At 31.1% G+C, this 27,281-nt stretch overlaps 2 protein-coding genes across 4 annotated transcripts in view; both read right to left on the minus strand.

The window, feature by feature from the left end:
* The window catches only part of LOC115875359, a 30,849-nt gene extending 4,327 nt beyond the window's left edge, over nt 1-26,522 (minus strand). The window contains exons 1-4 of one of the 3 annotated variants that reach the window (XM_030890789.1): nt 26,400-26,522; nt 23,650-23,987; nt 13,571-13,726; nt 13,291-13,508 (exon numbers count right to left, since the gene is read on the minus strand). In XM_030890789.1, the coding sequence (XP_030746649.1) occupies nt 13,291-13,508; nt 13,571-13,726; nt 23,650-23,896 (621 nt within the window). In that variant the 5' untranslated portion in view covers nt 23,897-23,987; nt 26,400-26,522. Of the gene's footprint in view, nt 1-798; nt 1,453-13,290; nt 13,509-13,570; nt 13,727-23,649; nt 24,332-26,399 lie in introns of those variants that run through there. The other 2 variants (XM_030890788.1, XM_030890787.1) reach the window with 2 other exon arrangements.
* The window catches only part of LOC115875358 (nose resistant to fluoxetine protein 6-like), a 35,946-nt gene continuing 35,065 nt past the window's right edge, over nt 26,401-27,281 (minus strand). The window contains exon 13 of the mRNA XM_030890786.1: nt 26,401-26,824. Coding sequence (XP_030746646.1) covers nt 26,739-26,824 — 86 coding nt within the window. The 3' untranslated portion in view covers nt 26,401-26,738. The remainder of the gene's footprint in view (nt 26,825-27,281) is intronic.

Genomic DNA, 27,281 nt, shown 5'->3' on the forward strand with positions numbered 1-27,281 from the left:
TTCCTTCATCATTCATAGCACGCCTGATCATAAAACTTATTCACTACATTAAATGTGACACCAAATGTAGATCTAAACATTTAAAATTAATTGTCTAATATAGAATATAATATGAAAATAGTCTTTTTGGTCAACGATAATATGTTTACTGAAGTATATAATTGCTGACAAACCATTGAAATGATTTGATTGCAGCTGTTAAACAGGTTGATTCAACTATATGATTCATTATCTCAATATCTATAATTAGCGAAAAAATATTTTAATACAATCATTTATGCGAAAGATAAGGTACAAAATTTAGACTTGATTTTGGGTTGGATATTTTAAAAAGTTTGGAGAATGTAGATAACATTTATTTTTTAAACCTGGTAAAATAACATTTTTTACTTTTAAACTGCCATAAATAGGTATATATTTAGTTAATAACTATGTAAAAAATTTGAAAGGTTTCATAAAATCCGTAAGCCAAAATACAAATATTAGATATGTATAAAAAAGTAGATAATTAAATTTAAAATAGTTGAAATATATTAATAATTTTCAATGAGTGCAAAATTTTTATGTATTTTTTAAGGAATTTTAATCTAAATAATATAATTTAATTTAAGCAGATTCTAAAAGTAAACTAAAAATAACTTATGGTGTAGGTATGTTAATTAACATTTTTTTCGTAACTCTAGAAATCAATCAAGAATTAATCGAGAAAAGTTTTAAGTCTATGTTTCAGGTAAAAAAAAACTAACTAATCATTAGGTAAATAAGTTTTATTGTTTGTAATTCGTATATACGTTTAAAAAAGTAATTACAAGCCACGCATAACATCTACAAAAATTTTAAATCCATTGTAAGTTGTCCCCGTTTAGATATCTTCATATTCTCAACAATATTTTCAATATTTCTGTAATGATCCTTGCTATTTCCAACTGTGAAAATGTTCATAACGACATAATATATCGGTTGCTCCATATTATGCTGTCTTACTAAATCAGCTGTTCGTACAAATTTTGAAGGTTTCTGTGGAGTCTGACTAACAACCTGCCAATTGGATGGAGCAAATCTAAAACCAGCAACCAAATTGTTTATATCTCCAGGCGCGGATGGTTTGAAACTCGAAAAAAGATCATCTTTTTGAAATCCAATTCCATGGAGCTTATATTTATTATAATCTGGATTGTTATAAATGCTTTGTCGATCCTCAGCTTTCTTTGGAGCAGAGTCCAAGATTTCCTGAATATTTTTTGGGTTTGAATCGCTAATTTCTACGGGTATTGCAAAAGATTTCTGATTTTCTGGTTTATTTTGGTCAATTTTCCTTTTCTTGATTATATTTTGTTTGAAGTTATTATCGCTTCCGTAAGTGTTCATTAAATATAGACTATCGGATTTGATATCTTGGTTACTTCCACTGCTAATACGATTCTTCGTGTTTAAAGCGATAATTATCGTAATCTAAAAATAAATATGTGACGACAATTATTGTTAATTACGTGTAACTGTGTTGTTACTATCTTATGTCTTAGTGGCAAGTAATCATGACTGGGAATATTTCCTCTTTTCCATTAATCAAAATTAAAATTAAATATTTATTAAGCGTCCATCAGTATATTTAATAATATTAGCTTTTACTATCACATAAGTATTTTTCTAACTTTTGCTGTTAAAAGTCATTTGTGATCCTAAATTTTACTATAGATCTAAAGGTAGTAATATTAAATAATTTTTAAAGCTTTTAACTAAAAATTTTGTAGCAGTTATCAGTTACCCAAAGTAGTGAAACTTAAAGTTCGGACCATTGTCTTTAATTTCTTAAGTAAAGTAATAATAACACAGCATAAAGTACAGTATTTTAAGTTAACGGCTCCTTTTTGGGGGTGCCTATTTTACTGACCAAATTTAAAATTTCCTTTTTGAGATTAGTTGAAAGTAATACCACCTTAATTTTGCTACTACCACCAAAAGTAAACTACTACCACTGGGTGGTAGTAGCAAAATTAAATTGGTAGTAATTTATTTTTTGGGTGGTAGTAGCAAAGTTAAGGTGGTAGTAATCTATTTTTGGGTGGTAGTAGCAAAATTAAGGTGGCAGTAGTTTATTTTTGGGTGGTGGTAGCAAAATTAAGGTGGTAGTAGTTTGTTTTTGGGTGGTAGTAGCAAAATTAAAGTGGTAGTAGTTTATTTTTTGGTGGTAGTAGCAAAATGAAAGTGGTAGTAGTTTATTTTTGGGTGGTAGTAGCAAAATTAAAGTGGTAGTAATTTATTTTTGGGTGGTAGTAGCAAAATTAAGGTGGTAGTAGTCTATTTTTGGGTGGTAGTACCAAAATTAAGGTGGTTAGGTAGTAAATTATGCTGGTCAGTAAAATAGATTTTCCCCTCCTTTTTGCTGCTATGACAAATCTGGACGGGACCTATTTTGTTTACGCGGAATTTGAACCGCTATCCTTGACCATGTCAATTTGTCCATATCAATGGCCTACCGACTTGGCGAGTGTCTACGAGTATATCGACTCTTACTCACGAGATATCCGCTCTCATCCGGCATTGAACCGGCATGAATGAGCAATGTATTTATGTCAATAGATTCTACGCTCTTGTCAGGGAACAACGGTACGACAGAGTTTCCAGAAGGTTACCCGTCCATCCACTCGCATCGCCTAACGTCGCTTAACTTCAGTGATCTATTTAGAACTGGTATTTCGACATAGCCGAGCCGAATAATAAAGGCAATGAAAGCGTTAAATTCTTTTAGTTTCAATACTGAATAATAATTATCTACCACGTTCAAAAAAAGTTACAGCAGATTTTACAGATTTGGTAACACCTTTTAATAAAAAGATTAACGAGCATATTAACAAATTTAGGTGAAGCGGCTGACTAAACAGCCTTTTTCTGGAATTACTAATAATGTAACTGTTAATTTTAGTTCTGACACAATTTTCTTCTAAATTTACTGCCTCTAAACAAACCCAGTTGCTCAGGAAAGCACAACAAATTCGCAAAATTTTAAATGAAATTCAAATGTGTCAATTGAAACGTCAAATAGAACTGTCAGAAATGGGGGTTCATATAGTCAGTTCCGTCTTTAATGGACGGATACATGGATAGCATTATACTAATTCCTCAATATTTTTATTTAAAGGTTTGAAAAAAACACAAAAACAAACACCTTAGGATAATACTAAGTAAAAAGATAGTAACTTCAATATTACTTCACCCAGAAATTTATAAATTTTTCAGAAGCATTAAAAATTATTTATTAATGACAGATATGATTCATAATATTTATGACCATATTTTTCATGTTACTCCTAGATACAATTACAGTTTAAGTTAATTGATTTAAAGCAGTAAATAATTCCTATGAATTATTGAAAGGGTTTAAAGTTTAATATATTTTGTTCTAGTGGACCGATTTTGATTATTTTTAAGCAATTTTTAGTTAAATAATTTGATTTTTTAGCATCTCTTTCAGACAATAATAATATGATTTTTCAATAACAGTGACATTACATAAATCATAAACACTAATATCACATAGGTCTGATGACTGGGAGCAAAAGCAAATGCATGGTTTTAATGTAAAAAATTACGAAAAAAATATAGTGTCCTGTTCAAAAGCGAATATCTCCAACAAAAATAAAGCTATTAAGATGAACCAAAAAACTAACTATCGAGAAAAGATGTACCTAGTTGATAAAATTATTTTTAGTTACCTACCTTGCTGTCTTAACATATTCGACAGGGTGTTTCAAACTTTCACCAAAATATCAACATTTTGTTTTCCCTCGTATAATTGACATATGGAAACTGTCATTTTTAATTAAGAAAGAGATACTAGATAGTCAAATAATCTAGTTACAAATTGCTTAAAAATTATAAAAACGGCCCACTATAACAAAATATATTAAACTATAAAATACGTCAAAATTTTAGTAGAGTGTACAAGTGATATTTTTCTACTAATGTAATATAGAAGTAAATAACTCTTTTAATAATTCTTAGGAATTATTTACTACCTTAAATCAATTAACTTAAACTGTAATTGTATCTAGGAGTAACATGAAAAATATGTTCATAAACATGAATCATATCTGTCATTAATAAATAATTTTTAATGATTTTGAAAAATTTTAAGGTGCGCGTTTTTCGTGTCGGTTAGTGTATTATGAACAGAATAGATTTCAAAATAGGGTATCGAAATGTATTTTAAAAAATAAGAAAATACAGAATTTTTGTTTTTGTATAAATACGGGAACAAATAATTTGTAAGATATGGAAAATAAGGATTTACCGAAATTATATCAATCAACCCACACCGAGAAATGACAGTAAAAGTAACAATACTTACCAAAAAGAAAAAACACAAAATGGCTACTCCTAAAGAACTGGTCGTCCACACATTCCAAAATCTCTTGGGCGGATCGTTCAACTTGTACAATCCAAAATCCGAAGACACCCTAGAGCTCATTTTTTTCAATTGTTATGTCCTTTTTATTGGGTGGCATTCGCGCGTCTCGTAATTATCAAATAAAGGCGTTTAAAAGACTGAAAATCTTCCAAGTCAAAGACCCGTCACTCAACTTTAGGTTGTGTGTGTATGTATGTGCGAGTTTCGTGTACTTGCATCATGTTCGGTTGATTTCGAACAAAAGAAAGGTGAAAACGAAAGTAATCCGACACGCGACATGCCTGTTCCGATTGATTTTCGTACAATGATACACTTTTTGCACACTTTTAATTTGGCGAAAAATCAAACAATAGACGTATTAACTATCAAGCGACGACGTTCAAACAACCAAACTTCTGTGGTAGTAACGTCAGAAATAAGGTGGATAAAAGTGATATTTCTAAATAGCAGTTGCTACTGTTACAGTTATTTATAAATAACAGCTTAAACATAAACATTTCTGTTAGTAATATTAAAATTTTGTTTAAAATTATTAACAAATACCAAAAAGTAAGTATAATTATATTCTATTAAAGATTTATAAGAAATATGACCGTTTACATATTAAATTGATTAGACATTATCCTCACAATCCTCACAAACACATTATCCTCTACCTAACCTAACCCAAGTTAAAATATCAAAGAACAGAGTCAAAAGATGTTAAAAAGCTTCATAAGCTTCAACAGTCAAATAAACACAAGTCAAGTAATAAACAGACAAATTATATATAGCTAAAAGTATTACAATAATTATTTAATTATAAAATTGTTAGAGAAAATTAAAATGACTTAACAATATGTATCTTATAGAGTTGGGCAAAAACGTGATTTTACACTCACAGGTAGACCTAAAACTCAGTTTACAAAACTTAGTTTTAATCGTCTTTTAATCAACTCAATTTACAAAATTCATTTTTAATCATCTACTGATGATACTAACATGGTTAGTGAAACGCGCGTCCAGTGCAAATGTTTTGGTGTATTGTGGTGAATTAGTATTTTATTGCAATTTAGAAACAATTTTTAATTACAACATTATTTTTACTATTGAAAGGAATAACTAATATAGAAGAAAATTAAAAATTTCAATTTGGATTTTTTTTATAATTTAGAAAACTTTAATTAATTACGCTAATTTTCAATTGTTAAGAAGAATAGTTTAAAAGAAAGGAAAAAACAATTAGGTAAGAAGAGCCAAAAAAAAATTGTGAGTTATATTTCCCTGGTAGAAATAGTTGAGACATATATGGCACTCAAACTACTCAAAGAGAGAATCAAAAGAAAATAAAACTGTTTGCCAAAACTGACCAAGAAAAGAGAAATATCTTAAAGATAGAGGGTATAATAAGATTAATGTTAATGGAGAAGTGTGGCGATGGAATAAAATAACTGAACATGTAGAGAACAAACTTCAAAAATCTAATCAATTATGAATCTGACGGAAAACTGATGACGGGCAGTGGCAATGAAATGGTAATGATGTGAAAAACAACGAACGGAACCAAAAAAAAACAAGAAAATATAATAAAAACAAAAACGTAGCAGAATATAGTATACATTACTGTGATGAAATTATAAAAAGTGACAAAAAAATAACAAAAGTAAACAAGAAAACACCAGAACAATTAAACAGGAACAAAAGAAAAAGTATAAATTAAAGAAGATAGGAACTTGGAATATAAGAAGTTTAAGGAGAAACAATAATAAGCCCTCGCGGCCGCGCTAGAGGTTCCCACCTGGAACCCACTCTTAATCCAACTCTAACTACACTGGTAGAAAACAATAGGGAAATAATATAATCTTAACATTATTTATGTATTATTCTATATATGTATATTTTTTTGTCGTGTTAATTGAATTTGATTTATATCATTTTTTATTTTTTTTATATTTTTTTTTGTACAAACATATGTTAATTAGGGTAGGTAAATTAGCTTCAAATATGTTTTATTTTGAATACATTTGTTTTTCTTTTGACTCTGTCCTTTGATATTTTAGCTTGGGCCTGAAAAATGAAACTTCATCGTCCCGAAACATGTCGCCCCCCTATTTGTATTTAAACCCCCCTATAGAATTTTTAAATATTTTTTTCTTTAATAAGATTGTAATGATACTGTGTATACTACTGCTCACTTGTTAATTTTGCTGCAAAATTGTAAATATTTTTTTAAAGATCTACTAATGCTGAATACACATGCCAAATTAAATTTAAATAACTTAATACAAGCCGATTTTAACTAATTTAAGAAAAACTGCATATATTTTTAAATTGAAACTGAATAGGCAATGATGCAAAACCAAGTAAATGTAAATGATATATTGATCATAAGTTGTCAACCTATAATTTTATCATTGTGAAATGTAATATACAAAGATAATAACTTTTAGTGGACGGGGTTTTTAATTTTTTAATAAAATAAGATTCTGTAATTTCCAACCTTATATTGAGAAATATTTAGAAATTATTAGGGCACCATTGGGGGAGACTTCATTTGAAGTTTTTAGAAGGAATTAGCAGAACAATTATTGGAGATGTTTTCATCTTGAACTCTTTCAGATATGACAGAAGGTGTAGAAGTTTTCCATTTTAAATGAGTAATATATTCTCTTTAATTTCACTAAATTTGATTTTAAACACTTAAAAAAAAATATTTTTTTCCAAAAAAATAATACAGAGTTTTTCATCAAATGTATTGTATCTAATATACGGAAGAAATCAATTTTATATAAATATTTCTTGTCGAACGGAAGTCTCATCAGATATCAGAAATTAAATATGTATTCAGTGTGACATACCGTATTAATTTATTTAATAATAAATACCTATAAATTTTGATTACATATTGAAGCCACTTTTAGACATAGGTATTTTAATATTGACACAAAAATTGATTCTTTACCAAAACCATAAGAATATCAGATGTAAACCACTTCTAAACTATTTCTTCGATTGGAATTATAATTGATTGTTTTACATAACTCAACAAGATCGATTGTTTGACATTTATGATTAAAAGCCACTAGAATCTGGTCTTTTTGATAAAATCAAGAAAAAAATTAAGAAAAATTCCACTTTTAAACAAGATTTTTAAATAAATTCAAGAACGTTTACTCTAGTTAGGGACAGGTGTCATTATAAAATATGAAAGAAATAGAGAAAGAGTTATATTAGATAAATTCATTTCAATCAACTGATACAATAAGATGTTTCAAATATTTTACTTTGAAATTTAAAATAAATGGTTATTTATCTATTTCTATTTCTTTAAATCAAAACATTTCTTTAAATCAAAACATTTTTTTTGTCTAATTCACACATTGCATCTCATTTTCATTTCTCAATTACCAACGAATTTTACAAAAGAAGTTTTTAATACTAAAATTTGTCCAAATGTGCAGGAAATTCTTTAGAACTTTTACTACTTTTTTTATTGCAATAGAAGTACCCCAATGGAGAGTACACGTAATCCTCCATAAGTACCACATATATTTTTATTTTAGTAAAAAAAGTAATATATTAAAATGTTTACAAATTGGACATTATCTTGATGTTTTGAATTAGCTTATTTCAAATTCTTACCTTATGATAAAGTCTATAAAATTTCATTGTTGAATGAAGACATTTTAAACGTTCTCTTGTGTTTTTTATCTTCTTTATGAATGAGTACTCGAATCATAATACACGAGTCAAAATGATCATTGATCATACTAGACAAGGTATCTTGATAGATAGGTATATCGTCTGACAAAAATCGAATGATTATTATATTACACTGTAGACCGTGTGGTGGTATGAAAACAACGTCATAATAGCCTTAGTATTTTCGTTCGAGAATTTACTCTGGTCTTGTATTCACAGCAGTAACAAGTAAAGCAATATAGTTAAGTTTGCATATTGATATTACATCTAATTAGTTCTGTTTAGTTTATGAACTGTTAGAAGTTATGAAATGTTAGAAGAAAAAATAATAAATTTATACTTAAAATTCATGACAGTAGCAATAACATATTATGATCTTAAGTGAATTTAAATCTCCTTTAAACTTAAAATTGCTTAGTTTTTTTATTTTTATATATGAATGATTGGGCATTGTAAATCTATAAGTAATTTTCTAAATGTTTAGTAAACTAGAACTTATAAATTATTCTTTTATTCTTTGTATATCACAAAACTTAGTTATATTTGCATATGTCGAAATAAACTTGTAGTCCTGGACAAAATAGACTAAAAAATAAAATTAAATATTACGGGAAGTTAATTATTAGAAAAATTGTATTTACAAAATAACACTTTTTTTAAAGATTTCGAAATGAAACTTAATTTCAATACTATATGACTATCTCAGGATAACCAGATCTATCAACCAAATGTATACACAGAGGCTCATGTTGTTACCCAAGTAACATTTTTCGGAGCCTAAAGTTTTATTAAAAGGTAACGGGTATTTATAAGAGGTTTATAAGGAACCTTAACATTTATAAGAGTGTTTAAAGTCTTATAAGAACACTATTGGTGTTAAAAGTTTTGTAACACCTCGAAAAAATACCAAAATACTTGAAGTTTTATAATATTGCATCCAAAATGTTTTCGTTACCTTATTTATAAAACTTTTGGTATTGGTTACTTAAGGTTTTTTTAAAAGGGTTTTATAGCGTTCTTAAAAACCTTATTATAAAACTTTTACTCTTGGAGTTTTATAGCTTACTTCGTAAAACCCTTAAAAATCCTAAGGCACCTAATAAACATTCTACAGCTACTACAAAACCTAAAGATTTTATAAAACTTATAGGCTCAGTAGCAACTCCTTTCATGTGTAGAATAGGGGGCGCTATATTTTTAAGGTTAGGTTATGTTTTATGTTCCTGTTTTGCTTTTGTAAATCAAAGATGGAAGAAGAAAGAAAAAGTTGGAAAAAATTAAATACAGTAGCAGTTTTTATAGAAAGTGCGTTAAAACCCGTAAAAATATTTTGGGAAGCACACCACCCACAACTACTAAAAATTAACAAAACTTAGACGTTCCTCAAGAAGATACATTGCCAAATACTTCGACTGAATCGACTGCCACCGATGAAGAAAGGGGTAAAGGACCTTTAGAAGAATGTATAGATATCAGGGAAATTTGGTCAAAGACGGTGTTGATTTTCCATCCTCTGTTGTTTGGACAATTTTGAAGTGCACTGAAGGGCTTTGTTTTAATTATTTTGATTAAAAAATTGTTTTGCCAAAGCCAAAACGCCCGAAACAAAAAGTGGGGTTATGGTCAATGGTCAAGTTTCTATAAATACCTTTTTGGTAACTTATAAAACTATTAAGCATCACAAAAGCACCTAAGGTTTTATTGCAAGAGCAAAATTTCCATAAGACACCTAGGGAAGTGTTATAAGAGTTTTTAAAGTGTGGATGATTACTTTAAGGCCCATATAAAACTAGAGGTTTTTAAAAGGCGAAATGGCGAACATGACGTCCTTTTATAAGGCGGCCATTTTATGTTTGTGTTGTTGTACTTACACAAAAAAGAAGAATATTGCATTTTAAGCAATATTACCGAAGCTTTAAGACGTATTTTCTCAAAAGCATGGGGTTAAGAAATGTTGCGCAGCTTATTTGCAAAAAAAACAAATCATGAGACGTAATTTTAATTTTTTGGTTTTTACAAAATAAATTATAATTGAGTTCTAAACGGGGGCGCTTTAGTTTTAATAAGGGTAAAATGTTAATATTACTCGATAAATCTTCCGTGCCAATAAAATTTAGTCCTCATAAAATTCTTACAGAGTGTTTAAGTTGTTATGGTAATTATTATAACACGCCATTTTCATCAAAGTGAAAATCCATTGCTGTCAACTTTAAAAAGTACAAGCAGAATAATAATGACAAGAACTTGAAATAGAATATATTGCAAACAAACGTTGTAAAAAGAGATGAACTTAAAAGGGGCGTTTTTTATTTTGGTGTTTATAAACACTATAAAGGAATATAAAGGTTTTAAAGCGGTAACGAAAATGTATTCCTTGCCGCTATAAAACTTATTTATGGTTTATAAAGGTAAAGACAACATCTTAGTTACCAATAAATGGAGAGTAAAGGTCACGTTAAAGGTTTTATAAGGCACTAAAATTTGGTCACCGTTACCTTTATAAGATTCTCCAATTAAGTGCTATAGGGGTGTTATAAGGGTAACGAAAACGTTTCACGAACAATTGATAGGCTCTTAGATTTTATTAAGTAGGTTATCGAAACGTAACCATTACCATTATAAAACAAAGAATGTTAGTTGGGTAATCTGGTTAGAAATATGCCAATCACCACATATGCCACATTCTAATAAATAACACAACACTGGAAATAGTAGAGGAATATAAATATATATTATTTGGGATAACTAATACACAGCTCGGCATCTCCACTACCAGAAATCAACAGAAGACTTAAGTTAGCATGGAGTACTTATAGAAGGAACTCAATCATATTCAAATCTAGAATGCCACTTTATTTAAAGAAGAAAACGTTCGGCCAATGTGCACTCCCATTCATGACCTATGCACGCAAACTTGGACACTTAAAACGGACATTATAAGGAAACTAGAGGTCGCGCATCTGAATAACGCTCAACGGAACCAAATATGCTGGGAATAACCAAGAAAGACCTTAAAAGAATAGAGTGGATACGACAAAAGACCCAGGTAATAGATCTCATGAACAGAATCCAATTCCTCAAGTAGCAGGACACGTGGCAAGAAACCAGTACAAGTACCATCGAGGAATTAAGAGACTTAGAGAAAGACCAAACCTGAGATGGGACCATGCTATTAGGAAATTAGCAGGGATAGCTTGGGCCTGCAATGTCAAGAATAAACAATAATGGGCCCAATTACAAAGACAGTATCTAAATATGTGATGGAGGCTAGGCTATAATAAGAAATAGTTGAATAAGCTGAAAATGATGACGATGATGATGATGATGCCAATCGAGAATAAAACATTAAAAACGAAAATCAGATATAAGTTTGAGTGATTCTAAAGCAGTGGATGTGTAGGATACAGAATAAAACTCGCAGTGCATATTCAGTGTTAAAACCTTTGGTTAAAACCTGTACGAGAAACCTGTAAAGGAACTTTAGAAAAGAGCTACTTTCGAAGGTCTTAAAAATACACTCACCGGCAAAAAAATCCGGCCACTAAAAACTAATCCCAATTTCAAAGTTGGATTTCTCGCCAACCACTCGTTAGATTTTGATGATTTTTTTTAAATTTTAAATTAATTCCTTCTTAACGCATGCTACGTCAGAAATTATTATTCCGAATTTATTTTGAGCATATACAGGGCACAACACGAAGCTTTTTGCCTGAACTTTGTAACACCCTGTAGGGTGTTGTAGTAGCTATTGCTAAATAACCTAAAGTAACCTAACTAAATCACATTGTAGCCTCGTCTTTTCTGAGCATTTTGTTTTTTAATCACATTATTTAAATTATTATTTTATTATTAATAATTATTATATTTAAAGACATTATTCTGTTTGTATTGGAGATACGTTGCTTTAAAACAAACGCCTCGAAAAAAGCGTTAGTCCATTGCTCAATATCCCAATTCACATGTAATGCGCAAACTGAAGACGTGCCTTGGAAGTAGCTGAGGTCCTGTGGCAGGCCTTCTTGGAGACAAGCTGTTTTCTTTTAGTCTTCGACGGATTGTTCTCTCACTAACTTGAGTTCTACGCACGGCTTGTAGCAGATGTTGATTCTGAAACGCTGTAATTCCACAATTTCGTATTCAGGACAATAAAGCAGTCGTCAATTGCATTTGTCTTCCGTTTTCCCCGGAACCCACTCGCCTGGTGAAATTTCCCGTTTCCATATACCGATTCCAGGAATCCTGGACTGTTGTTCGAGGTATACCCAGGGTATCGGACTCATAACGTTGACTTCGGCCATCCTCAATTAAAGCGACAATACGAGCAACATCCGTCAGAGATAATGGCATTTTTTAATTTGACAACCGTAGTTGTCATACTGCAAATACTGTTACATGTCGCCTTAACTATATACACATAACATTTTCTGCGTGCGAAGCATTTTTCCGAGACGTTCGTTTTTAAGCAGCGTATCTCCAATACAAACAGAGATAATGTCGTGATTAAAAAAATAAAGTGCTCACAAAAGATGAGGCTACGATGTGATTTGATTTAGCAATAGCTACTACAGTTGCTGCACCCTACAGGGTGTTACAAAGTTCGGGCAAAAAATGTTGTCTTCTTGTTGTGCCTTGTATATGCTCAAAATATATTCGGAATAAAAATTTCTGACGTAGCATCCGTTTAAGGAATTAATTTACAAAAAAAATCATCAACATCTAATGAGTGGTTGGCGAGAAATCCAACTTTGAAATTGGGACTAGTTTTTAGTGGCCGGTTTTTTTTGCCGGTGTGATAATATAGGTTAGTTATTTGAAAAAGTCTAGTTCTTAGTTTTATAAGAACCACTTGGAACTAAGCAATTTACAAAAGCTATGAGGTCAAGTAATTTGTAATATAAAAATGCAGTATGAATATGATATCGAAACTGAGTATTCGATATCTGCATCCATACACCTATGTGGTAAATCATATATCTGTTTGTTACATAATATGCATATAAATGAAATTGTGTTTGCTTTTGTGTCATAAAACAGTTAATAAACTCAATTTAGGTTGGTATTATTACAAAAATTACACAAATCTTCCACAACCAGGCGTTATTTCAGTTTTAGGATATGAGTAGGTACTTAATTTTGATGTTTTGTAGATGTAGTAGTGTAGGTACATTTTTCAGTTATGTAATAAATATAGAAATACTTACATTTACTTTGAACATGTTTGGAAACAAGAACATGTCGTCCCCATAATCCATGCATATCTCGAAAGGCGGCGAGTTTAGGTTCCTCAGACATTTCATAAAAAACATGACTGTAAAGCAAAACCCAAAAAACAGAAACGCTTCAAATGGTCTAGCAACTTTAGTCTCTCCCGTTTCAGTCATGACAATCCCAAAATATTCGTCTATTATTATCCAAGCACCTGAAACGAGTTATATTGGAGGTAAGTCGATTATATTGATGATATATGACGGTATATTTTACCTCTCCAATGTAAATTTGTAACAATGTTTAAGACGACAGTATACAGCTTCATTAAAAAGATTGCCGAGAAGTTAATAATACCATTTTTATGTTTTCTGTTCAAAACTTCATGAAAACTTTCCTGCGTTATTCCTATAAATATATGGATTATCGTTCCTAAAAAACAGAAATAATTTTTAATAAGTAAGTACATGCGAGAGGTAGCCGACGCTCTATATAGAGTATGGCACTGTAAGAAGAAGAAGAATATACAAAGTGACAATTTGAAAACGAACAGTATTTATTATTACCTCTACCGATGATAGTATGAAAATTTGGCGAAATACTCAATTTACCTATCCAGGGCACCTACACCTAAAGTTTTAAATGGCAACCCTTATATCTTTTACCATTTTTGTGTTTCTTATAAAATTCTCAAAAAAATAATGCAGTTTATGTAGAATTCTGTAAGAAACACAAAGTGGTACAAGAAATAGGGGTTGCTATTTAAAATTTTAGATGTAGGTGCCCTGGGGGTCAAGGGGTTAAAAGTAACACGACAACAAATGTCTCAAAAATTGTCCCCCTTGATATGTAAATTGACGTGTTTCGCCAAATTTTTATACTATCACCCAAGTAGCATTTGGACGTTATCTAACGTCGGGTATACGTCGCGTTCAATAAACCCGACGTCGGGTACCAACGTCGGTTCGACCGCCTGACGACCCTTATTTGCACCTAAATGGGGAATACAGATTCGGGTCGCCTCGACGTCGGTATCTGACCTAATAGGGAATGTAATTCTACCAATTACCAACGTCATATAACGTTGGATTTTAGTTACTTAAAATTCGTCGCTAAGCACTTACGTTACGTTTGGTTTCATATTCGCTACCAAGAATACATCAAAACCTAACCAAACTACCTAATTACAAATGGATTCTTAGTCACTCCTCGAATATAACTATAAGTGCCTATCTAATTTCATATTATAATAATTCTGAATCATTAATCCAGACATCAGTTTTGTCAACGGAAATCACTTTCTTGATATATCTGATTAAAATACTCCGGAAAACAACGAGCGCCTTCAAAATTAGGTAGATTTATGAAATAAAAATATCTATAAAAAAGTAACTCGCAAAATATTTTTTTAATTTTCTAGCTGGTTTAATCATAAAACTGTACTGTGGTTCCCCCTAAACTCAACCTTATCAATATTATTCTACTAGAAATCGAAATATGAATATAAATTTTAAAAACAAAAAACGATTTTAAAATGCCACATCACTCGGATACGTGTTAAGAACGGCGGATTTCGGTGTCCAACTTAATATGAACTACCAATATACCAATTCCGACCGGGTCTCCAACATTAGTCGTCTCACACGACCGAAGTCATCAAACCGGACGACCGGCAATCGTATTATGACGTATATAATTCCAACGTACGCCACGTAATCTCACTTTGCATTTTGCGTATCAGTGATTTGTGGATTTGTGCAACTATATTTTAGTTTTTGTTTTCTCGTTAAAAAAAATGGGCAGCCACTTTTTTAAGCCTAACCTCACATGTCGGAGGAGGATGGGGTCTGCTGGTATTCTAAGCTAAAAAATGAAATTAAGATGCACCAGTGTAATGCAGCATCTCTTTCGGATAAAAAGCATTTACGGGTGGAGGCAAGACATCACTACTACTATTATTATTTTGCCTCGACCTCTTTCTGTAAAATGTAGATGAATGTCTAAATGCCTTTTTAGTGTTTTTTTAGGCATAATAAAAAATTTAAGTTTGTTTACAAAAACTTTTTATTAGATGTTGATGATGTTCATCAGATCGCAAATGCTACTTAATGGGTTGTATTTACGGACATAAATAGAGATACGTAAATTAGGTTATAAATATGAACATAAAATTCAACAAAATATAATTGGAAGTTACTTTAGGGATTATCAGTGAGACGTATCCTATTCGGACAACGGGTAGACGTCGGGCTAGTTCAAGTATATGTACGTCGTGCAAGCCAACGTGGGAACGACGTTAGGAAATTAATAAAAATGTTACGTTGTTATTTTGTACGTCGACATATCGTTGGATTTACCGACTCGGATCCAACGACGTCGCTTTTAATAGGAAAGCGACGTCACAGGTCGTATCACGAGCACCCGACCTAAATTTGCACAAAGTCTGACGTCGCTTCAGGTCAGATTTAGTTCGAAGTCAGATAGATGCTACTTGGGGGCTCACCCCTATAACTTTTTGATTTCTTCAGATAAAACAACGAGATTTGGTATGTTAGTATATTTATGACATAAATTAGGATTGAATGACATAATATTCAATTGTTTTCGGTCACTTCAGACTACAATTTTTAATTTTTAAATGGCACCCTCGGTATTTTTTTACTTTGTTTGATAGAAAATGACAGTCTGAATAGAATGACATATCATATGTCAACTTTTGACATTTTCACATATGGTTTGTTTGAAATTGTAACATGCGGTTCATAACGACAATTTGAACTGAATTAATAAATAGTTTTGGGTACCTAGGTCGACTCAGCCTCAAATGAGTACTTTGGATTTTCACAATCCTGAGGTAATAAATAAGCGGTTGAAGCGTAGTGCCCGCCACATTACCTTCCTTATATACCGAACGGCTCTAGCATGCAAGCTGTATCTTGCTACTCCCAAGTCGTTAAACGCTATATATGGGAGCTATTGTTATTATTGTACTTGGTATTTCGAGTCATTAAATTTATAGCCGTTTTATGCAAAAATATCAAAAGTTATATATGATATGTCATTCTATTCAGAATGCCATTTAAAAACATACCGACCATTACAAAAACGAATGTACCTACCATTTCAAAAATAAAAATTTTAGTCATTTTCGGTGCAACAGGAGGTGAATGGAACTAATTGAATACGTCAATCAATTCTCATTTATGATATATACTATTATAGAGGCTTAGCCACTTTTGAAAAACACCCCGTATATTATAATTTTACTCATATCCAGGAAATCGCAAAGTACTGAAAGGGACCCCCGATGAATGTGTTCCGTAATTATGATAAAACAAATTTATTTAATTATTAATTTTAAACAAATTTTGCAATTCAGTTGTCTCAAAAAAATTATCATTACTTTGTTATATGTCTACAGATAAAATTAATATCTGTCATGTGAAAAATTAGACGATAATAGATGTGACATAAAATCAAACCGAAAAAATATACAGATATTTGTATTTACTCAATATGAATAATCTAGTTAATGAAGCAATAATAATTATACATACAATATATTATATGGTATGTATAGATTAGTTCCTTCAATAAATCTGGATATTTTTAATTAATTTTTGAGTTTTTTTTTAGAAAATATCTCTGACTTGATGATATATGAGACTAAGACTTAAACTTTAAGACTTGACGAGTGTGACCAATAAAGATTCCATACGTTTTATCTCTAAATGATTATTAGATCACATCACTAATATTTTGCTGCTTCCCGCAGAGTCAGAATGCTTATGCCATCATATCTTGCAGACGAAGAGATAAAATCATTGTATAATGCAAAATATTATATGAGGATTTATTTATTTTGTTTATTATTTGTATATTATTTTATATGCATTTGTTGTTACACTGAATGTCCAAATCCAGGGGCGCCGACTGCGTGGGTGCTTTGGTGCTCCAGCTCCCTCGAGAGGAAAACAATGGATGCAACAACAACAACAACACAAGGGCATAAGGTCAAAATGAATCAGTTAAGCAACTTTAAGCAACTATAGAAACAAACAAGTCAAAAACTGTAGAAATTCATTGTAAGATGAGTATCACACTGTGGTAGTTTTTCGAAGAAATCAATTTCAATAGTTCTATTTAAGTTTTCTCGTCCTCAAACCAATCCTGTTTTTCAATTTTTGTACAAGCGAGCAAAATGCAAGAAAGAACTGTATTTCGGGAAGCCATTTTCACTTAGAAAAAATGTACTGAAGTGAGTGCGTCACTTAGTTCATTGTATATAAAATTAATATCTGTCATGTGAAAAATTAGACGATAATATATGTAACAAAATCAAACCGAAAAAATATACAGATATTTGTATTTACTCAATATGAATAATCTAGTTAATGAAGCAATAATAATTATATACAATATATTATATGGTATGTATAGATTAGTTCCTTCAATAAATCTGGATATTTTTAATTAATTTTTGAGGTTTTTTATTAGAAAATATCTCTGACTTGATGATATATGAGACTAAGCCCCATACTCACACTCCGCTCCTTCCTCGCCTTACTTCCTCGTGTTACTTCCTCGCGTTCCTTCGTCCCTTCGCTTCCTTCCTTCGTCTATTCCATGCTTGAAAATTAGTCAGTTATGCAACAACACACCACAAAATATTTTTAATATAGCAGCTACATGTTTAATACGAAATATCTAGTAATCTCTAAAATTTTTAAAAAATCCGAAAGGCGCATAATTTTTATTTTATAAAACTGCAATTCTTTGTCATGTCAAAAATAAAAATTGAATTTTAATAATATATTTTTTTTAATAAATCCGAATATTTCAGTATCATGTACAGGGTGGGTCAAATTCGACGCTTTTAAATGGAAACACCGTTTTCTATAGGAGATAGACAAAAACTAATATATTATAGGTTTAAGGCTTAAACTTTAAAGCCCCATACTCACACTTTGCTCCTTCCTCGCGTTACTTCCTCGCGTCCCTTCGTTCAAAAATCATATATTTACTATGGGAAAATGTAGATTTTATGCGACTGTGTGTTCCTTCCTCCTTCGTCAAAACGCTACTTCGTCCGTTTACTTCCTCGAAACGGTCCTTCCACGTACTGTCGGTTTTTGGAGGAAGTAGCAAAGGAATTATCACGAACACAAAAAAATATTAAAATATATAAAATATTTAAATCGATCTTGGATTTCATTCGTAGTTGATTTCTAGATTTGGCAGTACGTCTGTACAGGGTGTCCCATTTTCGTGTGTTTTGCAGGGTTTCTCGTTTATGAGTCGAAATACAAAGATACGGTTTTCACATTACGCTGTTACTTTTTTATGAAACTAAAGATGCTACATAGAGATATGTCCTAGCTCTCTTACTTCCTAAAATACAGGGCGAATCTGAAATTATTGCATTTTTCGGTCCCCTTTGTATCATAACTTATCGAAAAGGTGAAAACGGTCTCCCGTACAGTTTTTCACGTAGAATGCAGTGACGTAACTCTGATGTCTCTTTTTAAACTGACTAAAACTTATATGTTTTTTTAAATACGATATTTTGTATATTATTTTATTTTCCTTGTTACGAGCTTTCTAAAATACTTATTTTCATAAACGGGGTAAAAATGCGTTATTTAACTTTATTACATAGTCGGCCGGTTTAAATTAGGTAATCAAAATAATCAACTAATTTATTCGACGTAAAATGTTGGTTATTGGCATGTTATTTAAAAGCAGCACAAGTTCAGTTTCCGTGTAGTTTATCAAAATATCACGATGCAAAGCAAAATTATCTGGTAAAATTAAGTTAAAGAAAATAAGAGCCGTTTAGCAGTTTAGCAGTACCTAAATAAATAAATATGGAGTATATTATATATTTCTTATATATATTGTAGATATTATATATTGGTATATTTCTATTCCCGTCATTATACCGGGTATTTACTATGCCGTCGTCGAAAACTCCTTTTATTAAAATTAGGATGTTCATCTAAATCTACAGGATTTCCCAGATTTTATTTATCTACAAATTGGGTACTTACCCACCGCCCATCACTGACCCTTTTCACATTTTCGATAAGTTATAAGATAATCGAGATACAAAGGTTATCGAAAAATGCAAAAATTTCTACTAATTAAAAAATAAAAAGTAAAAGAAAGAAATAAGAATAACTTTTGAACTAAGAGGCTAGGATAAATACATATTTATCCTAGCCTTCTTAGTTCAAAGTTATTTCTTATTTCTTATGTAGCATATTTAGTTTCATAATAAGTAGAACAATGATGTGAAAACAGCATCTTTATATCTCTACTCATAAACCAGAAAACACCCATAAAACTCAACCCCATAAAACACACACAAATGGGACATCCTGTACATCTAACAATCGCCAGTCGATATAAAAATAATTCACACACAATAGTCTAAAAAATGGAAGAAAAAAACAATATTGTCTTCATATTTATGAAAAAATGCATGTCCATATTTATGTAATCGTAGCGACAAAAATAAAAAAATAGAAATAATGTGCATGATGCCTTTAAAAAAATATCTGAAGAAATGGGGATTGACATGATTAACGTTTAATTAGTATGTCATATTTTATGGTTTCGATATAAATTACATAATAAACTTTACTCTATTGTTGACTCGCCTTGTACATTCATACTGATATACCTTGTACATGATACTGAAATATTCGGATTTATTAAAAAAAAATATATTATTAAAATTCAATTTTTATTTTTGACACGACAAAGAATTGCAGTTTTATAAAATAAAAATTATACGCCTTTCGGATTTTTTAAAAATTTTAGAGGTTACTAGATATTTCGTATTAAACATGTAGCTGCTATATTAAAAATATTTTGTGGTGTGTTGTTGCATAACTGACTAATTTCCAAGCATCGAATAGACGAAGAAAGGAAGCGAAGGGACGAAGGAACGCGAGGAAGTAACGCGAGGAAGTAAGGCGAGGAAGGAGCGAAGTGTGAGTATGGGGCTTAAGGCTTGGTGAGCGAGGGCAATAAACATCCCATGCGTTTTATCTCTAAATGATTATATCACATTACTTTTATTTTGCTGCTTCCCGCTTATGCCATCATATCTTGCATACGAAGAGATAAAATCATTTTATAATGCGAAATATAGTTTGAGGATTTATTTATTTTATTTATATATTATTTTATATGCATTTGTTGTTATACTGAACGTTCAAATCCAGGGGCGCCGACTGCGTGGGTGCTCCACCCGTGTGCTCCACCCACGCGAGGGAAACAATGGATGCAACAACAATAACAACACAAGAACATAAGGTCAAAATGAATCAGTTTAGCAACTTTAAGCAACAACTATAGAAACAAACAAGTCAAAAACTGTAGAAAATTCGTGCAAGATGAGTATCATACTATAGTAGTTTCTCAAAGAAATCAATTTCAATAGTTCTATTTAAGTTTTCTCGTATATTCCAGGTAGTTAAACCCTGTTGTTAAACCAATCCTGTTTTTCAATTTTAGCACAAGCGAAAATGCAAGAAAGAACTGTATTTCGAAAAACCATTTTCACTTAGAAAAAATGTGCTGTAGTGAGTCACTCACTTCATGTAGATAAAACTGTACTATAAAATTGCATGTGTGTGCAGGTTGAACTGGCCTGCACAGACCGCCTGTTTAAATAACTGAGCGTCTGTGGAGTCTTTAAAAGTGTTTAGAGAGTTTATATATTTATATAATCATTATAATTATTTTAAAATACAAGCGAATTTTAAACTACTTTAGGGACGTCAAATAAATGTTTGGCTATATACTACTTATTATTATTATTATTATATCAAACGAAATTCGTCAATTCTAGCAATACCGTGTATACACAGTATTTTATTTTCTGTTTGTTATTGACAAACTGACAATTATTTTAGCTGGCTATGTCTTTGAAATGTGCCCTGTGATTTGAAAGCTCGTTGTGTATGTTGATATTGTATTCATTTTTGAGAATTTTTAGTTTTGATGGATATATTTTCCAATTGAAACCCTAAGCTGCCCAATATCCTTCCACTCGTAGCTCTTCTCAGCAATTTTTAGCTTCATTCATTTGGTATCTCTATATAAAATACAGTATCTGTCTGTTTTACTACCTGCCATTACCCGATTGTAATGGGTATAATTAATGTTTTCACAAATTGGTATCTGTACTGTAAATTTTATTTCTGCATAACTCAAATTATTACACTCAATAGAATTGCAAAATTGGTATAAATTGATATGGTATTTTCCTAATTTTGTTATATACCGCCGGGTGCTTCTCAAAAGTGGCTCACCCCTATAACTTTTTTATTTTTTCAGATAAAAAAACGATATTTGGTATGTTAGTATATGACATAAATTGGGATTGATTGACGTATTCAATTGTTTTCGGTCACTTCCGTAAGTAAGGTTTCACCGGAAATGATTACAACTTTTGATTTTTAAATGGCACCCTCGGTATTTTTTTATTTTATTCGATAGAAAATGATACTCTGAATCGAATGACATATCGTATGTCAACTTTTGACATTTTGGCATATGGTTTATTTGGAATTGTAACATGCGGTTCATAACGACTATTTAACTCAAAATACCAAATGTGTGATATCAAATTATTCGTAAAAAAATGCTTTTTCCAAATATACTAATGAGCCAACCTCGTTCCTTTTGAAAAAATTGAGATATGATTAAAAATACGATTTGGGCATCTTTTAACGCGGCTAGGACAAGACACTAAAACATTAGACGATCAAATCTATTTTTTCCAAGGTTCCTTGATTAAAAATTAGTGTTTTTAACACAGCCATCGCACTCGAGATTGAAATTTAAAATAGAATTTGTTTTTGAGTGACTATGTCAAAAATTGACATACGATATGTCATTCGATTCAGAATGTCATTTTCTATCGAATAAAGTAAAAAAAATACCGAGGGTGGCATTTAAAAATGAAAAATTGTAGTAATTTCCGGTGAAACCGAAAGTGACCGAAAACAATCGAATACGTCAATCAATCCCAATTTATGTCATATAGTTAATATACTAACATACCAAATCTCGTTGTTTTATCTTACTTTTGAGACGCACCCGGAATGTTACATATGTAAAAAAGTGGTAATAAATGCAACAAATGTAACAATCTGGAAATTTGTTACATTTACCCATATCTCTTTTGCGCACTCACGAAGTTTTATAAAAGCCGACGCTCCTGTTCAAATCGTATTTTTGGCTTTTGAATGATTCATGGTGGTTTGCACCGACAAATTTAAGGGAGTCTTAAATTAAGTGTAGCTTTGAATGTGACTTCATTTGTGACTTTTTAAATTTGCTTGTCATATTCAAAGCTCCACTTAATTTAAAACTCCCTTAAATTCGTCGGTGCAAACCACCATCAGTAAAACAAAACTATAATGTTAAGAAGCTGGGATACTCATCCTTTAATAAAACTATCTTTATATTGTTACTAAGGTAGATATAGTTTGATGCATTTAAATAAATTATCTAATCGCAAACTCTCGCTGCTGCAAACTAGTTAGTATACAAAAGAAGATGTCGAAAATATATTTGAAACTAGTTTTATGCCATAGGTACTGAAAACGTATATTTTCAATTGATATTATATTGACATAAGAGGAAATCAACACTCAACTCTGTTTTTTTCTTATTGATATATCTACATCTGATATGCTTTTGATTTCCTTATATTCAAAATGTAGACTTTATTGACAGTATCATGCTTCTTAAGCAAATATAATGATTGTATTTAAACTAAGTTCAAGATGATCATTTTTTTTGTAATTTTAATATTTAATTGGTAGCGACAACACACTTCAAAGTAAACACTTAAAATATTTTAAACTTTATCTAAACCGATTTTGCAGCGAATTCATTGGTCAACAAGGAAATAAAAAGATTTGTTTTGAGTGATATCCATTTTTAATTAATTCATGTATAGTTTAATTAATTCATCGAAATTTATATCAACAACAGTCTCATTTATATATCTATAGTAATGGACGGAGACAGAATTATGTTTTGTATAGTAATCTTTATTGATAAAATTTAGAGTAATGCTAGATTATAATATCTAAAGTCATTATTTATTAATAAAACTGACTTACTTTCTAGAATCGTATTAGCAGTAAGATTTTTTGATGAGAAACAGTTGACGCTTTCGAGGTACCTTAAATGTTTTTACTAGGCAACTGTATGCGTGTTTAATTAAATTAAAGCTTCCAGTTAAAGTAGAATAAGATTGTTTACTAACATAAAACGATAACGTTTGTTTGGGTTTGTGATATTTTGTGTAAGTGTTATAGAAGACTTACCAACCACAAAACTCTCCCATGGTGGAAAGTAATAAGCGTAGATGTCCATCAGCTGCCATGTGCCTCTCCAGCAAGCTACCACCAAAGGCGTAACTATAAACAAGGAGATGAAGATATCCAGTGTGCTGAGAAAAGCTTTCTGCTTCATCCATCCCTTTGGCAGTTTCAACGAATCGACGCCTTTAACTTGAATTTCTTCCGTAGCGATTTCATCGATGACCAATTTGTTTGATTTGTCGGTGCACATGAGTTTTTCGATCAAAGACAACCCGTTCTGGTCGCAACTGTGCCGATTCGAGCGAAGGTTCGTATTGGAATGTTTTCTCCAAATCAAAGGCCTTAAAAAATAACCACTCGTACTAAAATTTGCTTTAAGTAACCCCGCCATTCAATACGATAATGACAGAGAAGATAATAGAAGGTACTTGTGGCTGAATTATTTTTATGGATACGAATGATAGTGTATCGTCGGTCGTCTCGAAATTGGTATTATTAAAAACAATGCCGTTCAAAGACGCACTATATACGCTCAATACACAGACTAGTGACTTTATGGAACAGTACCAGGCAATATTGTCGCACGTTTTTATCCTTTCATTGATTCGTTCGCTTATTCGTTCTTATCGCCTATGACACTACTATAAATAATTAAGAGTTTGTTGTTATATCAATGCTTGTTTACAAACTAATTATTGCTCATTTTAACTAACCTTATTTTTTCTATTCGCTTAAAAAACCTTGCTTAGAAGTGATTAATTTCTAATTACTCTTATCACATGTTTATCAAAAGCAAAACTTATTTAACTGATTTTTTTAATCTCGTGTTTTTATTTCTATTGTCTGTTTTGATTTTTCGGTATATTTTGTCAGAAATTCAACACAATATGCTAGCCTTTACCAAATACATGTCTTGTTTTATTAGTTGTTTTTGAGTCAAAAGTCGTATGACATAATGTTGATACAATTTTGATCTGATATTGAATAACTTTTCTTAAGGTCAAGTTTATAATTTTTGTGCAAAATTGAAATGTGCAGTTTAATCTTAAGAAAAACATCATAAATTGGTTATACCATCTAAATGAAGATTCTAAAATTTTTCGAAACTTATTTATAAGACACAGAATGATCCATGAACGATATTGACTTAATCAAAAAGCATTTCAGGCAAGTTTGATATCTAGTAGAATAATAGATTCTAAGATATTAGACAAAATTATCGTTAAAGTGAGTAATTATAAAACAATGTTATTTTAGTCAAATATCGACTGTTTTATTGAGAAAATTGCTTTCGATATATGTTTGTAATCTTTAGATATGTCTGTAATCTAGTCTCTTTTTGGAGAATATTAAAAAAAGGGTTTTAAGTTTACGTCCCCTTTTTGCTGCTAAGGCTAATCTGGACGGGGCCTACTTTGTTTACGAGAAATTTTGAGAGACGATGGGGGGTTAATCACAGCGACCTTACATACAAGGGGGTGGCCAGACAGTAAAAATAAAACCTATCTTTTTAATTGGTAGAATTTTTAAATAATCAATGCGAATTTTTTCCAAATATTAAAAAAGCTATCCAAATTTTTTTGTCTTTACCTCCAACAACGATTAATATTGAGAGGTCCTTCAGCACTTTGACGTGTGAAAATCTGGCTAAGGTCCACAATGTCTGAGGAACGCCTCACAGGGCTTTGTATGCTCAGGGTACATAGAAAATGTGTTACCAATAATAAAGAAGAGTTTATTAAAAAATTTATTAATAGATTTTCCCAAAATAAAAAGAAGCTTCTGTTGGCGTTTCCCAATAAAAATTAATATTTTTGAAATTTACTTTTACTAGATACATTATTGTTGCGTTTTATATTTGTTTTATTTCATTAACTTATTTCCAGTTATATTTTATTTTTGTCTGTGGTTTGGTTTATGTTTTGTATTATTGTATTACTGTAAAGCCGCGTTCTCAGAGCTTCGTTCTGTCGCCGCGACAGTATTTTCGACCAATAGGAAACCGACCAAAAACAAACCGGATGAGATCGGATATCTCGTGAGTCGATTTAGACACTCGCCAAGTCGGTAGGCCATTGGCAATGATATGTCTGAGGATAACTTTGAGAAATATCTCACTATAGTATTCAACAATAAAAAGTATCGGAGGAGAGACGTTTGCCCACCAGGTAAAAGACCATATCATAATGTGATATACTGATGCTTCCAAACGTTTTGGAAGCATCAGTTTGTTTAACAGTGTCTAAATTGACTCACAAGATATCCGATCTCATCCGGCCTTTGAGTGCGAATATGAGCACTATGAGTAGTCTAATAAAGGTGATCGGAGGAGATCCGAACGCCCACCAGAACGAATGAAAGTGCGGTATATTTAGAGGGGGACCGAACGCATGCGGCCGTTCGTTCGTTCGTTCCAAACCATCCGTTTCGAGTCGGTACATCAAAGGCGTTCGCGTCCAGTCTTCTCGTGCGGTTCTATCGTACGGTCCCCGTCCATACCCAGTCCATACCACTAGCGAACATTCGTTCGTTCGGATACTGAATACGCACCTTAAGGATCTGAGTAAAAACCCCGGCATAAGAACTTCAATATTCTCGCCACAACTATACTGTATAAGATAATATCAGAGTAATATCACTGGTAACATTTATATAGGATAATACTTAGATAATTAATATTCTGGTGTTTCGTAGAAGGAATAAGTTAAAAATGTATGGGCAAAAAATAAGGAATTTAACAACATAAATCTTACCAGTTTAACGTTATTATTTAGAATTACATTGAACCTAACCATCTCGATCTTAGTTCACTACACACTGATGTGTATAACAATATATTAACTGTGTGTATTTATGTGTATAGAGAATTATACTATTTATATAAAAATACTGTTACTGTGAGATACATTATTTAGACTTATGAAAATAAGGAATCAGATAAAATTACAATGTCAATAACACTAATACTTTTGTGGTTTGTTTAAGTTGTGTTTTTAAGTATAACAAAGGTTTAATAGGGATAGATGTCTATTTCTATTATTACTCCGTTGAAGTTAATTCAGCTTCAGCCAATAAGAGACTTTTCCTTAAAATCACAGAATTTCCGTCACTATTTCTGTTGATAAGTCTATATTATTATTCTGCTTCTCTGTATTTTCTTTTTTTGGTGGCATTGATCCTAAAATAACAAACAGAATTTGTTTAAATATTTCTTTAAAAAATTATTATTATAAAAATATGTATATACAGGGTGTCCCAGGAATAAGTGCAAGTATTTTAAGGGGTGGTAGATCTCGATAAAAGAAACATAATTTCTCTTTATCGTTTTGCAAATAAGACCAAAATAACGGAGTTATTTTACTTTGAAAACTTCCAAAAATTATTTTTTTGCTAAAATTTTGAGAACCACTGGATCTTTACTAGATTTTCTTTCTTGTAAATTCAATCTAATACCTATGTTGCCATATTATTAAGAAATTATATTTTTAAACTAAAAACTAAAAAAAATCCAAAAATTTTTCAAAAATTTCGAATTTTCAAAAAAAAATTTTCGGAAAAAACTCATAAGCGTGAATCTGGGGTTAAACTATACTACCCGTTAAAATACTTGCACTTATTTCTGGGACACCCTGTAT

The sequence above is a fragment of the Sitophilus oryzae genome, unplaced genomic scaffold (assembly GCF_002938485.1).
Source record: "Sitophilus oryzae breed Bouriz unplaced genomic scaffold, Soryzae_2.0 scaffold_1375_pilon_pilon, whole genome shotgun sequence".
Lineage (NCBI taxonomy): Eukaryota > Metazoa > Arthropoda > Insecta > Coleoptera > Curculionidae > Sitophilus > Sitophilus oryzae.